The sequence below is a fragment of the Mytilus trossulus genome, chromosome 13 (assembly GCF_036588685.1).
Source record: "Mytilus trossulus isolate FHL-02 chromosome 13, PNRI_Mtr1.1.1.hap1, whole genome shotgun sequence".
In the NCBI taxonomy this organism is placed as follows: Eukaryota; Metazoa; Mollusca; class Bivalvia; order Mytilida; family Mytilidae; genus Mytilus; species Mytilus trossulus.
Window position 1 is genome coordinate 62,403,570 of NC_086385.1, and position 19,639 is coordinate 62,423,208.

Sequence of the window (19,639 nt, forward strand, 5' to 3'; positions counted from 1 at the left end):
CTCAGGATGGGGGGTCCACAGTGGTGATCAATCACTGCGCATTGGTGGTGGGTTTCCAGCTACTACTGTCTCTCTTCATCCATATCCAGCAAGACGCTTTCTCTGCTGCTTGGCCTAGTTTCTGTATTGCTGTTCTTCTTTGCCGGCCAGTAACTCCTACTGCAGAAAACAACCTCCACACTGACTGTGCAGGGAAGCCTCTGCAGCCAACCTCAACAGGAAAGTTCCATGTCTGCCATCCTTTATCTCTACATTCTGCCAATAGTTCGTCATACTTTGCCCTCTTTCTTTCATTGGCTTCGCCACATCTCTCCTCCCAGGGAACAGTCAGCTCAATTATCATAACCTTTTTACTGCCGGAAGACCATAGAACCATGTCTGGTCTTAGGTTGGTTGGTACAATGTCCGGAAATTGCAGCTTTTTCCCTAGATCTACTTCTAGCTGCCAGTCTTTAGCCTGATTTAACATTCTTGATGTGTTCTGTTTACTTTTCTGGCCTAGTTCCCCCTCCTTCACAAACTGGATTTTCATAGGTTTGTTCTTAGTTTGTTTTGCATCTCTCCTCTGTTTCTCTATCACTTCAGCAAGTTCCCTGAGTACTTGGTTGTGTCGCCATGTATATCTCCCCTGTGTGAGAGCGATATTGCATCCTGAAAGTACATGATGAAGTGTTCCTCTATTTCCGCACAAGGGACAATCTGGTGTTTCTGATAATTTCCACCTGTGCAGATTAGATGGTGTTGGTAACACATCATACACTGATCTCAGAAGAAACTGTAATTGGTACTGAGGATATCGCCATATTTCTGACCATGTGAGGGATCGTTGTTCTAAATCCCATCTTGACCATGCGCCTTGGCACCCTAATTCTACGGTCTTTGCTTGTCTGTTCTCTTCTTCTCTAGATTTTACCTCTCTTTGAACTAGACTTCGTCTTTCTTTGGTGTTAGCGTTTTTCCAGTAGCAACTTTTTGATGTTCCAAGGCCCTGTCTTCCTACTGCCACCGTTCCTATGATATCTTTGTGCCTTAATCTACTCTCTGCCTCTGAAACTGCTTTTGATGCTGACCACTTTCGTCCTGTTCTTACTTGGACACCTGCTGTTCTTACTTTGTCATCTTTTGATTCTTTCAATGTCATTACAAGGCGAGTTTTGCATACTTTGAATTCTTCCACTATAGATGTTAATGGGAGCTGCAACTTTGCGGTCCTGCTGTACAGTCCTACAGTTGTAAAACTTGGAGGGACACCTAACCATTTCCTTAGATGTCTGTTGATGGTTCTTTCAAGCTTCTCAACTGTTGATAATGTAATTTCGTACAACATAAGTGGCCATGATATCCTTGGCAGGAGTCCATGTTGGTATATCCATGCCTTTAATTTCCCTGGTAGACCTGTCTTATCGATGTTCCTCATTCCCTCTGAAACCTGTTGTTCGATTTTCCTGATATTGTTCTTGTCACTTAAAGAGTCATCATACCACTTTCCTAAGCACTTGATAGGATTGTCTATTATTGATGGAATGACTTCTCCTTGCACCTTCAGTTCGACTTGGTGTGTGCTCTTCCCTTTCCTTATTATTAAAGCTCTAGACTTCCTTGGTTTAAAAGCCATCCTTGCCCATGTAACTGTCTCTTCCAAAGCCTTCAACACCCATCTAGCCTGGACATGGGTATCTGTAGTGATGGTTAAATCGTCCATAAACCCTCTATTTGGTGGTTGCCTAATGTCAGTTGATGTTTTTGGGCCTCTAGTTTCTCTCTCTCCAGATTTAATTATCATATTCATTCCCATGACAAACAAAATAACTGAGATGGTACATCCAGTAACTATTCCTTTTTGTAGTTTCTGCCATGTTGTTGTGAATGTGCTTGTTGTAAATCGCAGCTCAATCCCACTGAGGTAGCTTCTTATTACTTTCTTAAAGTGGTCGGGAATATGATAATGGTCTAGTGACTCCTGTATCAGCATGTGAGGAATAGTGCCATAGGCGTTTGCCAAATCAAGCCATACTACTGTAAGATCTTTCTTGTTTACTTTGGCCTCTTGAATCAGTTGTGAAATGATGCTTGTATGTTCAATGCATCCTGAGAATCCTGGTATTCCGCCCTTCTGGACTGAAGTGTCTACATAGTTGTTATCTGTCATATATGATGTCATCCTTCTAGCCATTATAGAGAAAAAGATCTTGCCTTCTACATTCAGGAGGGAAATAGTTCTAAATTGTGTGATGTCTTCTGATTTTTCCTCTTTTGGAATAAAACACCCCTCTGCTTTCTGCCAACATGATGGTATCTTTCCTTTCCTCCACACCACTTTCAGTAGCCTCCACAGGTGTTTCAAAATCTTTGGACACTGCTTATATACCTTGTACGGGATGCCATTTGGTCCTGGTGATGATGCAGACCTGGCTTTCTTTACAACATCTGATACTTCTTTCCATGATGGTTCCTTAATGTTCATTGGTATCTCTGGTTCTGGCACATTCTCTATCCTTTCACAGTTACCTAGATGTTCCCACTGCCTTTCGTCACTGTGCGTCTCTGATAGATGTTTTTCCACTTCCTCTTTTGTGCTTTTTACTGATCCCGCCTTTGTTCCGTCCAGTGTTGCTTTGGTAAACTTATATGGGTTGGCAACAAACATTGCTCTCTTCTTCCCTCTTTCCTTCCTAGCTTTTCTAATTCTTTCTGCTCTTTGTAGATTGTTTCTTCTTTCCCTCAGAATTGATCTTAACTCATTCAATCCTTCTTTCTCCTCCTCATTTGCTCTTTTATACTGTTTAGTGACATCACTTATTTCCGTTCTGAGTGTTTGTATTTCTTGTTGACGTCTGTTATGTTTGGTGTTACCCTGAGTGCTTTCTCTTGTTTTGATGTTACTGCCTCCAAATCTTTCTTGTCCTACTGCATATATAAGTGTTGACAATGATGATATCTTTCTCTGTACATCTCCTGTTAGTGTGTTATCTAAGATCTTATCTAGGTCTTCGTCAAAGATCTCCCATCTCCTATCATCTGTTGCTGGCCATTGTATCTTTTCTTTCCTGCTGTCTGTCGATGGTGTTTTCGCTGGTTTCTGCTGGTTTCGATTCCCTTGCTCCTCCTCAATGTTGATCTGAGTAGCTTCATTAGGTAAGAGGTCCTCAGCACTGTGGTGTGCTTCCTGGCTGTGGTCCTCCGTCGTCTCATCAGTGTTAACTGTGCGTTCCCTTTGCTGCTTCCCAGATCCACACTTAGTTCTTGCCTGGTGTATCTTTAAACCTTTTAAGTTCTTGCAAACTTTTCCACAATGACACTTGGTTTCTGCCGTTGTTCCAGTCAAAGTCCGTTGGATTAGCCGAGTTGTTACCGCCAAATAATTAGCAAATTTAAGGTGTTTGTTTTTCAGTTAAGTTTAAACAGCATTAAACCAACAATCCTGTAAAATGCTCAACTGGTTAAAATAATGCAGAAAAATACACAATATCTCATGTATTAGTCCAAATTATTATGACGTCTGGCAAGGCTATTTTATTAGCCTTGCGGTCATAGGAAGATGTTCCAGAATAAAATTAAAAAAGCCTTGCCAGACGTAATAATTATTTGGACTACTCATATATATATACCAGGTGGTCGTGTGGTCTAGCGGGACGGCTGCAGTGCAGGCGATTTGGTGTCACGATATCACAGTAGCATGGGTTCGAATCATGGCGAGGGAAGAACAAAAAATTTGCGAAAGCAAATTTACAGATCTAACATTGTTGGGTTGATGTTTAGACGAGTTATATATATATATATATATATATATATATCATTAAAAATACACCAAAAAAGTCATTAGTTGAGAAAAATAAATATATACAAAATGTACATGAACACCCAAAAATGTGAAAGTTAGTATTTAACTCTTTTTGCTTAAATACTGAAAAAAATTCTGGCAACCCCTTTCTTATTTTTACCCTATTGCTTAAAATACTGTTAAAAATATATATTTAACATGGGTGACGAATTGACTATATCAGGTGTCGATTTTAACCAGGTGCTGATTTGTCCAGGTGCCAATTTAACTAGGTGCCAGTTTGACTAGAATTCTTTGACAAATGTTTGAAACTATCTGAGTTTCATTAGACCTTTGATAGCAGTAACAAAAAGATTATTTACTTAATATTTTGTGGGAGAAGGGGGTTCAGACTGTGTGGTATCAGGTCTGTTTGTGCCCAATACATTTTCGCACCCTACACGTTCGCACATTCACACTCTACTCATTCGCGCCCAATTTTAATTCAAATTCAAGTTGAATAATTGGAAAATCATGTTTGTTGTTTTAAATTGCTTTGGTGTAAATACTGAATGAATTTATAGCTTGGTATGAGTAAAACATTGAAGATTTTAAAGGAAAAAACACAAAAGATAATTGTTTTTAACAGCTTGGTCCTATTGATCTGAAACAATAAAACATAGAAACCAAAATATAGCAATCCACTAATATAACCAAAACATGATAAAATTTATTCAACACGCAGAAACAAACATAGTCAGAATCTCACTTCATTTTGAAACAAGTCAATGAAACAAGTTATAGCAATACACTAACCAAAACATGATTAAGAGTTATTCAACACAAAATAAAACGTTGACAAAATACCACTTTATTTAGAAAGGATTATTATTATTTTTAGCAATACCTTATCCAAAACATGATTAAGATTTATTCAACACAAAAAAAAAATTGCTGTCTCACTTTATTTTGAGACAATGACAACAATTATACTTATAAGAAAACACTTGCTTACAGAGTTATTAAACACAAAACCAATTAAGATTGGGTGCGAACATGTAGGGTGTGAAAGTGAAAGGGGTGAAAATGAGTGGGCGCAAACGTGAATGGAAGCGAACGGACCCAGATTCAGACTATGTACCAGTGAGAAATATACAAGCCTTTCTACGGTATTTATTTGTACAATTCAGCTAGTCTTGACCTATTCATTTGTCTTAAAAAACCAGCCAGTTATCACCTTCACTTCACACACACACACACACACACATATAGGAATATCAATTATATGCTCACGATACATGTTGCATTGTTAAACTAATTACGGTATGTGAAAATCAAGACTTGCATAAAAACTATCCCAATATTAGAGACAGTGGCGTCATTTTTCTTCAGAGCTTTCAGCTCTTTGATTTTTACCAGTAGGGAACTATGTTATGTCAGGCAATACTCATAGAATGCTTGTTAATTGGTAACATTTAGCTAATCTGGCTCAAAGTGCCATTTGAGCTTTTGTCATCATTATGTGTCAGTTAACTTATCTGTCAATCTTGTCTGTCGTCCTTTAACTTTTTTCTTTAAAATCTTCTTATCTGATCAATGGGTTGGAGATCAGTTTCTTGTATGTTCTTCAATTATGTGTGGAGCACCACCAATACGGACTTAGAAGCAGATATCTACTAAAAAAAGCATATAAACATATGTACAGAAAAAAACAAAGGTTGTCAGCTTCGTCTGTCGGATGTCTTCTGTGAATTCTGTGATTTTTGTCCAAATAGGTCAACTACCATATCCACAGGGCTAAACATACGGGAGGCAGAGGTTAGACTGCAGTTTTTGTAGTAATACACGGAAAAATAGAGCAATTGACAGTTCGTGTCTATTATTTCGAGCTAGGTTAAAAGTATAAAATGCCAAATTGACTTTTTTATAACAAAAAGTTTTATTACATTTAAAACATAGCATATTCTGAATTTTATGAGGCAGTTTTTTCAGTGTCTTTTCTGCAAAAAGATATACTTCATTTTCTAGAATGAAATAGGCAGGAGATACCAAAAGACCATTAACAAGAATGTGTCCAAAGTACACGGATGCCCCTCTCGCACTATCGTTTTCCATGTTCAATGGACCATGAAATTGGATAAAAATATAATTAGGCATTAAAATTAGAAAGATACTATCATAGGGAACATGTGTACTAAGTTTCAAGTTGATTGGACTTCAACTTCATCAAAAACTACCTTGACCAAAAACTTTAACCTGAAACTCGCACTTTCATTTTCTATGTTCACTGGACCATGAAATTGGGGTCAAAAGTTTAATTTGGCTGAAAAATTAGAAAGATCATACCATAAGGAACATGTGTACTAAGTTTCAAGTTGATTGGACTTCAACTTCATCAAAAACTACCTTGACCAAAAACTTTAACCTGTAGCGGGACAGACGGACGAACGAACGGACGGACGGACGAACGGACGCACAAATCAGAAAACATAATGCCCCTCTACTATCGGTGGGGCATAAAAATGCAGAAGTCGAATAAGGTCTAAATTACAAGCAAAGAAACCAACATAATTGTGACAAAAGGAAAGAAAATTCTCTTCAAAACACTTCATAAAAACTAAAGACCTCAATTGAACGGTTGATATCTGGTGTTGTACTAAAATTTTAAAGATTCGAGACATTTAAATTTCGAGCTTTAAGCTGGGTAAGGTAACAAATATCTTTTGTCGGTTTGGAATGACTAATTTGTACGAACTGTATGCATGTTAAATTCCTATTTTGTTATTTAGTTGCATTTTAAAAGGCTATTCAAAAGTCGGCCATGGTTCATGAATAGATTGATAGAGGGCTATTGGTATACATAAAAAGTTTGATACAGGTCTATATGTATGAAAGGGTCATCTATCAAAATGAATCCTAACAATTATATAAATTTTGAATTTGTTAAGGTTATCAAATCTATACGTATCATAAGATTGATATATCTGTAACAAGATGAGGGCTAGCTTGTTAACTTAGGGTGTCTTTAAGTTTATCGGTTACACAAGAATATGTTATTGTTTTAGCTATGGTATAGTGCTATAGATAAACAGTATCATATTTGTAAGGGCTATAGGTGCACTAATTGCACAGAGGCATAGGACATAAAAAAGAGGATGTGCCGGTATGATTGCCAATGAGACAACTATCCACAAAATACCAAAATGACACAGACATTAACAACTATAGGTCATCGTACGGCCTTCAACAATGAGGAAAGTCCATACCGCATAGTCGGCTATAAAAGGCCCCGATAAGACAATGTAAAACAATTCAAACGAGAAAACTAACGGCCTTATATTTATGTATAAAAATGAACGAAAAACAAATATGTAACACATAAACAAACGACAACCACTGTATGATTAAAAATATGTTGGTGCAGCTTCTAAAAGACACAACAGAAATAAGAATATAGTCTTGCAGTTATTTAGTGTTTTCTCATATCGTTTTCTCTTTTTTGATAATTCGCTGTAAAAAGAAAATAATGGCATTAAGTGGGATTAGGGCAAAATCCCAGGCTCCTAAGCCAGTGTTATTGATTGATTGTGCGCCTTGTATCCAGTGGCAAATATGTCATGCACAGTTAGGACGAGATTGCGTTTTAAATTAGCAAAAGTTCACAATAAAAGACCAAAAATCCAAGATTATATCTATGGGTACCTAGTTTCATTCAGATCCACTCGACAAAAAATCTGTGAGGATTCGAATGAATTTTTCTTATCTTGTCTTGCTGCTTATTTTTAGCTTATTGCAATTGGCCTGTATCTATTATAGTTTTCATGGGGATAGCCCAAAAGAGGGAGGTTCAGAGGGAAGCGTACATATAAGTCTGCAATGACCTATGAGTTTATTGACAATTTCGATCATACAATATTTTTATATAGATTAGACCGTTGGTTTTCCCGTTTGAAAGGGTTTACAATAGTATTTTTTGGGCCCTTTGTAGCTTGTTGTTCGGTGTGAGTCAAAGCTTCGTGTTGAAGGCCGTACATTGACCTATAATGGTTTACTTTTTTAAATTGTTATTTGGATGGAGAGTTGTCTCATTGGCTCTCACACTACATCTTCCTAAATCTATGTATCGTCTTGTTTTGGTCAGTCTCGGTGTTTCATGTTTCTCTATATCATAGTGTTTTAGCCTACAACTCTGAAAACGGTAATTTTTTTTTTAGTAATTTACGTAGATGACAATCGTACTATAAGAAGTCATGTCAGGTTATAATTTGTAGATCCTATCATGCTATTTCCCTTCGTTTTTTTGTGTGTGTAATAATTTTCAAGACGATAAAATAAAATAAAATTGATGTTCCTTGTAACATGCTTTCCTTATATCCGTACGAACTTTAAACCCCAGACTATCAATCCAGATCAAAGATAAATGAAATGTTTCGATCCTATACACTGATATGTACAATAACGGTGGTCTTACATAAAATCGCAGGAGATTTCATTGATGAATAAAATAAATTAATTACAATACGTACGAAAAAAATAAATGACTTTTTGCTTGAATGTTTTGTATAGAAATTCTTATGTTGACTTTGAAAACTAATTTTGAAATTTAAATATTTTGTATTAACACAACGTGCAATTGAGTTAAATGTGTTGTTGTGTTGTAAACAATAATTATTGGGTGACTTTAACATGTCGATACATCTAATAGCCGACTTACTCTGAACTGAAATGGACTACTGTTCGTCGTTCTAATGCTTTGGTGTGCAACAAAGTTGAAAATAGTTCGTACTATACATACATCTAATAGCCGACTTATACGCTAAACGGATATAGACTGCTGTTCGTCGTTCTAGAGCTTTGGTGTGCGACAAACCAGTTCGTATTTTATCTGAGTTCAATAGTTCTTAATATTTATAACTCGTATAATAAAAAGTTTCTTTTCGTACAAATAGCATTAAATATTTAATGTCCATATTTGTTATTCTCTCGAGACCAATTATTACAAAATTATCAAAAGGTTAATATGGACGAGTTGTGTTTTTCGACAGTGGACTTGTGACTTGTACTGTTCGTGTAGTATAGTGAATTATCGAAAGGTTAATACGGACGAGTTGTAATTCTGGACCTATATTCCAACAGTGGACTTGTGACTTGTGCTGTTCGCATAAAGTGAAATATCAATTTGTATCTTAATACGAACTCCGTGTATCATAGATATAGTTAAGACCGTTATCAGCATTTGACTTTTGTTTCCTTATATGTCGAATTAATTAGCAGTAGATATTCACAACCACGTACGTGTACTTTATAATTTGAATGTCGGATGGTAATCAATTGTTTTATAAACTTGAAGGAGACATTTAGTGAAAGTCATACACGTGCACTGTTTATAAGAGGATTTTAATGCTGTTGAATGACTCGATTGGATTTTTGGATCGGAGTCACTGAAAGTCATCAGATTATTTCATTATTACTTTCATAACTGGACCTTTGGAATAACTTTCATAACCTGATCTTTGGAATAACTATCATGACTGTCGATCTTCGGAATAACTTTCATGACTGGCGATCTTCGGAATAACTTTTCTGACTGGCGATCTTCGGAATAACTTTTATAGCTGGCGATCTTTGGAATAACTTTTATGACCGGATCTTCGAATAGATATCATGACTTGATCTTTGGAATAAAATTTATGACTGGATCATCGGAATAGATTTCAGAGTCAGTAAGTCCTCTTATTGAAAAGATATACAAAGAGGATTGTGAGTCGGAGGTATATCTTGACATAGAGAAAACGACTTATAAGTTGGTTCTCAGTTTGATAAATATATATAGATAGAAGTATTCACAACTTCTTGGCCTGAAATTGTATTTCTAGTTTGCTAATAATATTAGGATACATTTAAAGGAAAACAACTGGAACTGTGCATATTTATTTAAAGTCGAGATTTTAACATGTAGTCGGTAATTTCTCTTTGAAGTTGGATTATTTGTTTAAATCGGAAAGTGTCAGATTGACCCCAGTTTGAAAAAAAATACATGTAAACATACATTTGTACATGTATAAACCGTAAATTGGTTATCTTGATAGATAATTAATGTATTGCAAAAAGAGAAACACTTACGGGTTAATATGCAAACATAATATATACAAGTGGTTGTCTCAAATAGACTGAAAGTTTCTTGAAAAACGAGATCTTGACCTCTCATGCAATGAAAAATGTGAGCCGGACACTACCGAATTATATGAACTATTGCATCAATACGTTGCTCTTAAAATGTGAACGCACTGTATTATTGAAACATTGTATACATATGTGGAACATTGTATTAATAAGTGGAACATTATCTTAATTAGTGGACATTGTCTTTATAAGTGGATCATTGTCTTAATGAGTGGCACATTGTCTTTATAAGTGGAACATTGTCTTTATAAGTGGAACATTGTCTTTATAAGTAGAGCATTGTCTCAATAAAAGGAACATTGTCTTAATAAGTGGAACATTATCTTTATCAGTGGAACACTATCTTAAAATAAGTGGAGCATTATCTTAATTAGTGGAACATTGTCTTAATAAGTGGACCTTGTCTTTATAAGTGGATCATTGTCTTAATGAGTGGAACATTCTCTTAAAAAAGTGGAACATTGTCTTAATAAGTTGAACATTGTCTTAATAAGTGTCAATGTGAACCCACTGTATCGTTGGAACATTGTTTTAATTAGTCCTTAATGTCTTGAATGAACCTGTTGATTATTAATTATTTCCTTTATTCGACTGATTTGTTTAAAGCAGGTGTTTATTGATTATATACTATAATTGTGTTACATCAATACAGGAAGATGAACTGGTCACTGGTTTATAAACCTTTAATGGATGACTAGATAATACGTAAGGTATAATAGAGATCTGATGGAATTCTGTGTTAAAATACAGCAGCATTGCCTTTGGGAGCTCTGGTTTTAGAAGGTAAGTTTATTTGCCATTTAAAGATGCTATAGGTATGAAGACCTGCTGATATTTTGGGGAAAATACCGCAGCATTTGGAGTTCTCGTTTTTGAAAGTAAATTTGTCAAGTTGCCATTTCAAGATGCTTTAGGAAAGGCGTACGGTTGCCTATAATTGCTATACAGCCACTTCAATTGAACTTTCATGGATAATTTTCTCTTTGGCAACCATTTCACATCTTATTTTACAGGTATGAAGATCGAAAGGAATTGTATAAGCTTTTGATAAGGAAGACTTCGGACTTCACAGTATATAAAAAATAATCATAAATTATAAGGAAGACCAGCTGGTCGGCTACACTTTCGGCATATAGATGCATGCCGTTGCTATCACTCAAGCTTTTAATATAGATTAGACCGTTGTTTTTCCCGTTTGAATGGTTTTACACCAGTAATTTTTGGGCCCCTTTATAGCTTGCTGTTCGATATGAGCCTAGGCTCCGTGTTGAAGACCTAACCTTGATTTATAATGGTTTGCTTTTATAAATTGTGACTTGGCCCATGATGGAGAGTTGTCTCATTGGCACTCATACCTCAGACTTATATCTCATCTTCTTGTATCTATAAGACAGGTTCAATGTCATTTAAACTGTGTCTGGTTCGGTGTTATTAAAGTTTGTTAATGTGGTTCATAAGTGTTTCTCTTCTTATTTCTATGGTAGCTATTTCGAGGCCCTTGATAGCTTGCTGTTTCTAATTTCTATGGAAGCTATTTTGAGGCCCTTAATAGCTCGCTGTTTCTTATTTCTATGGTAGCTATTTCGAGGCCCTTGATAGCTTGCTGTTTCTTATTTCTATGGTAGCTATTTTGAGGCCCTTGATAGCTTGCTGTTTCTTATTTCTATGGTAGCTATTTCGAGGCCCTTGATAGCTTGCTGTTTCTTATTTCTATATCAGCAGTTCACATATATAGTGCTACAGGAAGCTGTGAAATGTGTAAAAGTATCAGGACTGCACGCAAAAAGTCATCGTACTGAAACCAACAGTAAACCAGGTTAGGTTTGTTTATCTGTCAAAATTCATTATAGGATCGCCGTATAAATTAGACACGTTTTTAGAAAGGTTATCGTTTCTTTTTTAATATCCAATTCCGTTTGGCAAAGCTTTTACGAATTTTTGGTCCTCAATGCTTTTCAAATTCGTTCTTGATTAAGCCTTTTTAACATTTTTTTATTCGAGCGTCACTGATGGGTTCTTTTGTAGACGAAATGCGCGTCTGGCATAAATATAAAATTTCAATCCTGGTATCTCTGATGAGTTTATTGACAAAATCAGAAACACATGTGTAATTCAAAATATGTCTCTGATAAACTGATTTTACAAATTGCACTACACGATCAACTTGTGAAATACAAAACAGTATGTGTTATACATACTATTACTTTATCTATATCCAAACTGTCAAATAGGTTACAACTCCAAACTGTCAAATAGGTTACAACTCCAAACTGTCAAATAGGTTACAACTCCAAACTGTCAAATAGGTTACAACTCCAAACTGTCAAATAGGTTACAACTCCAAACTGTCATATACAGAGGAGATTGGCCATCAGTTTTGTGATGTCTAGCTTGAAAAATCTTGAGCCTGTTATTTTGATGTTTTTTTACAGAAGTTTATCATCTATCTTATTCATAAAATTGTGTGTGACCACTTGGTGGCAGTTATAACAGCTACAACATGGCGTGGTGCTTGTTACAATTTAATGACCAGCCCTAACTTTGTGGCAGTTGCAACAGCTACAACATGACGTGGTGCAAACTTGTTACAATTTAATGACTAGCCCTAACTTTGTGGTTATTCTTATGTTCTTATCAATTGTTTCTTATTCGTAATCATCTGACTGCCCTGTCCGTTAATAAGAACATTATCGCACTTGGCCTCTCTGGCCTTTTTAAAAGTCATATAGCCGCCATTGTCTACTTCTTTTTAACTACGATTACTATAGTCTACATAAGACTTCATAGTGTCGCACACATCTAAACCGTTAGCAAGCCAAACCCATCTACTGAATTTAAAAGCATTCAAAACCAATAACTATATAAAAAAAAGTACTGTATATAGTAGTTGTTTTCCATAATAAAAAGTAAAGAATAATTGGTATTCTTCCAAGGAACGTCTCATGATTTTCCTATTTTTTTTACATTTGAGTGTATATGGACTTTACTGAACAGGTTCCCTTTTTTGTGTAGGGGCCAGCTGAAGCCCATCTCTGTTTGCAGAAATTTCCGCTGCATTGAAGACCCAATGGTGGCCTTCGGCTGTTATCTGTTCTTTTGGTCGGGTTGTTGTCTCTCTGACATATTCCCGATTTCCATTCTTAGTTTTATTCAGGACGGTGTGTCTCATGTGTATTTATAGAATTACATAATTACTTTATTTTAATCAGCTTATTCTATTAATTCAGTAGATTACAATAGAAAACGACATATAATACCATTGTTACACAGACACTGTAGTACAGAAGTAATACTATATTGTTTTGACGATTAGGCCGCTGTTTAAATATTGTTCGTTTCTTTCAATTATAAAATTGTTTATTGGAACATGCAAGTCATGCATTATCTTTTGTTTATATAAATTTCGATTACCTTTTGTAATTAAAATAAAATATTTAAAAAGGCCGAGTAAGAAAAATGCCAAACTTTCGATCAAAGAAGATCCTATTTATACTTATTTGCTCAACAGGAGAAAAACAACCATATAAAGTTTGATGCCTTTCATATGAAATACAAACGGACATTAACCAAATGCTATATGTAAGTGCATGGACAAATAATATCAATGTTTTTAAAAATATACTTCATGTTTGATATTAGAAACTTATATGGGAAGGTCAGGGGTCAAGGAACTTATTGTTTTCAGTTTATTTTTTACTTATATATTTCATGTTTGGTATTAGTAACTTATATAGGAAGGTTGGGGTCAACGAACGCTTTGTTTGATTGTGTTTTGTCAAGAACAAAGGATGAGATAGAAATATGTTTTGAACTTTAATTACTGACAAATATTTTAAATTAAAAACTAATCTTCATATTTTAGTAATCTACAGGTGTTATTTCTTTGGTTAACATTACACACGGAAATATTTATATATTTATCTTTTTAAGATTATAGTTTACAAAGGCTTTGGACCGTTCTCGACAAAATGATAGCATTGCATTCAATGGGAATTATAGTGAATGTATACATGTACATTAGAATAGGTGCATATATGGAAGGAAATTTGTGATTATTATGATTTGTTCGCATTCAATGTCAAGAAAAATAATGAAAAATTATAAAGGCTTCTTTGGATGTAAATACTGACTAAATCTGGAAAAGAGAGATAAATTTGGATATTCGTGGGATGTAAATGAGATAATGAATGTTGAATAGAGAAATTATACCATAATGGATATAAAACACAGATAGATAGTTCAATAGGGAAGAAATAATAATACCATCAAAAGGATGAATAAAATAAGTTAGAGATAAAATATGAAATAAGGAAGGAAATAAGCGAAGAAAGGAATAAGTTACAATGTATTCAGAATTCTTTGGATGTGAATTATAGATACAAATAATGAAGGGAATACCATTTAATAATGCCAAAATAGGAATACATAATAATGGGTTCATTTGATGAAAATTAAAAACGGAATGTTATAGGGTAGGAAATATAACTTCATAAAACAAAGACAGTATAACAAGGAAGAAATGATGGCTAACCATTACACATTTATCAATGGGAAATATACACCAGTAACACTTCTACCAAGACCGAGCTACAGCAGTTACGACTCGTACACCGGAAGTTGCTACTATGGTACAGGAACTTATGGTAAGTTATCACGAAACATGGTTGATTTCGTTATTGTGAGAATCTAACATCAATATATGGCTATAATAACATATGCTGGCTAATTTGAACTGACGAACTATAATATAACAATATCCATTTTCCTGACTTGGTACAGGATATTTAACAAAAATGGTGGGCTGAACCTGGTTTTATGGCTAGCAAAACCTTCCGCTCTTATGGCAATGTTAAATATCAACATTACAGAATATTGAATAATGGACAGAATGTGATGAACAGTGATCCCCTAAAAACATATTTGTTCCAACTAAAGGGGATTGGGTTCCCTGTCCCTCCAAATTCGCATCAGGTTATCTTTATCTAAATACTCATCTGTTATACATAAAACCTGCCATATTAACCTGTCACTTGGTTAACAAAAAATATATAATGAGTTTTAAACCCTCATTAATTAAAAAAAAATCTAACTTCTTTACAACGTTTCCCAGTGAAAAATATGTCTGTTATAAAGAATTGAAGCTGGAAGTAAAATCGGAATAAGGAGATGAGATATGATTGACAATCATCCAGCGTTCAAAACTACAAACAAATCTTGTTTCTATTTGAAACATGGTTATATTATATATTGTCATCTTATATAATTCATTGGACTTTTACTCTTTTACTAATACACTATATAGCAGACAGTTTGTCTCGGGACGTCTGAAGGACGCCTCAGGCTGTGGGATTTTCTCGCTGTGTTAAAGATCCATTGGTGCATGGTCTTGGGCTGTTTTCTGCTCTTTTGTCGGGTTATTGTTTCTTTGACAAATTTGATATGTGACAATGAGACAACTTTCCACTAAAGACCAAAAGGCAAGAATGTGGATAACTATACCCTGACATTTGTGAAAACATCTATATTTGTAAAACTTATATGAAAATGATAAAGGAAAGCCTTTTTTAAAAGATTATAAAAGGTCAAGTTAAACTTAAAAAAATATTTAAATGAATAATGATAAAGTATATGTAATCAGCTTTATATCAATATAACTGTCTAATATTACGGTCTAGAGTGTGAGTCAAGTGAGACAACTGGGATCATCTAGATCTGTTTAAATTACCGCTTGATAATCAAGAAACGCGATTGTTACAATAATACAATATTATAATGGTGCCCTATACATTTTAACTATCCTACAAATGCTTCTAGTCGCGAAGTATTCGAAAGCAAGTTGGAATTGTGATTTTATGCGACATTAAACTTGTATATATATGTATATGAGAGTATGAGAGAGAGCGAGATAGAGAGGGGGAATGTCTAGTGCTGGGCGGATCAAACCATTTAAAAAAGGGGGTCCTAACCCAGGAAAAAATGGTGTGTGTTCCAACTACATGTCCCAATACAAATGCATTGATAGTCCAAAAAAAGTGGGTTCCAGAAGAAAACAATTATTGCGTATCTTTTAAATATCCATGTGCACTTTGTGGTATAGTATTTTGAACTGTGCACAAACATATACAGCATTTTAATCGGTGATTATATTTATATTTCATTGTCACACTAATCATAAATAATTTCTAATAATAACACGTTAATAAATGCCAATGTTTGAAGTTGAAATATTAAATACCTACTATGTGAAACTATGTTACAAAAACGGACTTATTACTTCCCGTGTGGAACTAATTGTTTCGAATTGTTAAAATAACCAAGGATTTTTATAGTAATCAAGTCCTTAAAATAAATATAATGAATGTTAACAATGTTGAAAATGAAGAAACACCATATCTAGAATGTTTGTGTTAACAGGTAAGTTATATTTCTCTTACTTATTGGTTGTCTCTGGGTTCTCGCACAGCCAGTCAGTAGCTGTGTCTCTCGGTTCTCGCACAGCCAGTCAGTAGTAGATGTCTTCTTTGATAACAAAAGTAAGTACAGAGAGTTGAACGATATACAACGTTAACAAATTAAAGGCAAACAGTAGAGTCCATGTGCATGTGCTGCCGTTTTAAATTAAAACTAAAAAACGAGCTGACCAGTTGCGGATCCAGGAATTTTCATAAGTGGGGACCCACTGACTGACCTAAGAGGGGGCCCGCTCCAGTCACGCTTCAGTGATTCCCTATATAAGCAACCAAATTTTTTCCCAAAAAGGGGGGCGGGCCCCCTGCCCTCCCCCTAAATCCGCCTCTGCTGACAGTATTGGGTCTGTGTTTTGTTCAGTGTTGAAGGCCAAACAATGACCTATATAGTTGTTCACCTCGACGTCATTTTTTTCTTTGGAGAGTTGTTTCAATGGCAATCCTACCACATCTTCTTATATGTATTGCGGTCTGATAATAAGGGACGACATCAAAAGATAGATGTAGGATAACAAACTTACACAAATAGTTTGGGGTGGAGATGGGGGGGGGGGTCAGTGAATAAACTATGTGAATTACGTTTTTTTTGTTATCATGGCCTACATTGAACTTTTGATGTCGTCCCTAAGATGCATGGTATATTCATTCACATGTACCTGCCTCCATGGCATCACTCTGAATACGCATGTTATATTATCACACTTAATTAAGATGCACATCAATCAATCAATCGATCGATCAATCATGTTTTTTGGACGATAATTTACAGTACGTTCTCGTTGTCACCTACCGTATTTTACGTGATTGATGCGTTTACCTGCTGTATTTATCCCTCATCTCTGTCAGCACCCGATCATGCTAAATAGCAATTATCACTTGTTTAGAGAATTGATCATAGCTAGCGATTGCTTACCTAAGGACAACGGCAATGCCCCTCATGACATTTATCAATAAAAAAAAAACCCATCATCATCTATATCTGAAATTTAAGATAACTTCATTTTCAATGATCACCTGTTGTGCATACTACAGTCATGAGCAATTATGTATTTAGTTCAAGGGAACACAAATATAAAATGGCTATATATATTTTCACACCATGCACATGTCTGTTACATGCAATTATCAAACGTTTCTACTGAATTTTCTATAAATAAATTTATTTTGAATCTTTTACTTATATGTCAATTTCTTATGTTTCGCAACCTTTTCATTGGTTTCCTGCTAGGTGTTCTCGCTTCGATTGCGGCAGGCTACGGTTTTAATCCAAAGTCGGATAAAATCACTTCGTTATAATTATATAATGTTCTCTGACCCTGATGTATACGTATTATTGCATGCCAGTGATCTATGATATCGATCCAAACTAGTAAAGTGAGGCGCTGATCAATGCAGGCATCTTGAACAGGGGTTTCAATATCCATTTCCACCATGCGCCCCAGGCTCCTGCCCCTGAAATCCGTCTCAGTAAAAATAAATGGGGGGGGGAGGGGGATCATGTACCCATACAAAAGCATTAGTTTTCAACCAAAAAGGGTGGCTCATACCCGGAACACCATGCTAGATCCGCCACTGCAAGTCCACTAAAATTTTACATTATATGCTATAAACTTGACATAGTGCATGTTAAACGTATCTCTACTCATGACCCTTATCTAAATAATTGGACAGTTGTTTGTCTATTAATAAACTCTGCAGCAACTGTAATCGTTGTCAATTACTTATTAATAACCATAAATCTACAAACTTGTTAACAGACTTCAAAGAGAGAGCAATACTATAATGATGTACGTAGATGCGCTAAAACACTTGATTTTAATCATTTCTTGCGGTTTTACTGTTGATGCATATAGAACTTATCGTCTGCCCGTATAGAGCTGTCATATCTTGTGTCAAGCTCTGAGGTCATGCTAAGACAAACATTGGCTGGTTGTGATTATATAGATGCATATGCAGGTATTGATGGACGGGATATGAAATTCGATTGTCAATCAAAATATGTCTTTACACACACCATTATGTATAATATGTATCAATAAATAAATAGCGTCAAAGACAATAATACACACTTCATGTCGACGAGCTGTATTTTCACTTTCTCCTTGCCAATTTTATGTTACCTCGCAACGTAACAATAATAGAACATCTCAAATTACTTTTGAACTTATTTCCCTGTTTATTTTTCGCATAAAAATATCTTTCGGAGAGTTAAATTTGTTATGTTTCTATTTTCGTGAGGATAATCTCCCGAGTGTTTCGGTAAAAAGCTTTGAAAAAAGGGGGAGTGGTGATACTATGAAGAATTCTTTCATCTACATAATTTCTATATTTGTCGCCTCGAATTAGCACGATTTAGAATAAGACTTGTGCCTACGATTTCTGCCGAGAGCTCTACACGGCTGTGTGAAGAAAACAATTATAGGAATGTTAAGCACCTTTTCGCTAATTTAAGCCTTATTTATATTTGCTTTGGAGTGTGAAATTGTCAAATTCAATTTTCTTTGTGGTGCGCTGTATAATTAAGTTATATTTTTTTGGATTGTTTATTTTTCATATTTTTTCGCTTTGTATTCCGTGTTTTGATAATTTAGGCGTATGAAGAAACTATAAGTGCTTTTTTATTATTTGAATAGTTTGGTTTTCTTTATTGTTCTCGTTTCGTGACAAATTAGTGTTAGCGTTACTTTAGCTTTTCTGTTACGGATGAAATATATATTCAATTTCTCAGTTCATTCAATGGATTAAAAAAATCGTCAAAAGAGACTGTTATTAATTTTCATATCGAACTTTTGAATTTCGATAAACCTATACATGAAGAAGGCAAAGATTGAATACACATCCCCGTACAGCAAGGAATGAATACACATCCCTGTAGATCAAAGGGATCTTCGTCAAGGTGAATTACAGGTGTCAACTGATGAATTTGTGTCGTTAATCAGGTAACTTAATCTACAGGATAAATGTATATACAATTACCTATATAAAAGTAGACAAAAGAAACTGACAATGATGCGTGAAATAATACGGACCAGGAGTTATGTTTTAGAAACTTTGCATGTTGTTCGGTTTAGCCGCATGTATTAATAGAGTGCACCCTTTGAATTGCTCCCCCGGTGTTCACCACTCTCACCCATCATGGATAGTAAATCCCCACAGTTAGTACAACCTGTTATACAAGTTGACAAAAAAGGTAAGTCTTCATGACATACTATTTAAAAATTATTTAAAA

At 35.1% G+C, this 19,639-nt stretch overlaps 2 protein-coding genes across 2 annotated transcripts in view; one reads left to right on the top strand and one right to left on the bottom strand.

Annotated features, from left to right (window-relative positions):
• Positions 1-31: 31 nt before the first annotated feature.
• On the bottom strand, positions 32-17,097 carry LOC134694558 (uncharacterized). The gene is made up of 2 exons (XM_063555573.1): positions 17,067-17,097; positions 32-3,264 (listed from the first exon to the last, which is right to left on the bottom strand). The coding sequence occupies exons 1-2, from the start codon at positions 17,095-17,097 to the stop codon at positions 32-34; spliced, it is 3,264 nt and encodes a 1,087-aa protein (XP_063411643.1).
• A 2,414-nt stretch (positions 17,098-19,511) lies between these two features.
• LOC134695228 (uncharacterized) overlaps positions 19,512-19,639 on the top strand; it is a 142,792-nt gene continuing 142,664 nt past the window's right edge. Inside the window, exon 1 of the mRNA XM_063556439.1 lies at positions 19,512-19,600. Within this exon, the coding sequence (XP_063412509.1) occupies positions 19,546-19,600 (55 nt within the window). The 5' untranslated portion in view covers positions 19,512-19,545. The remainder of the gene's footprint in view (positions 19,601-19,639) is intronic.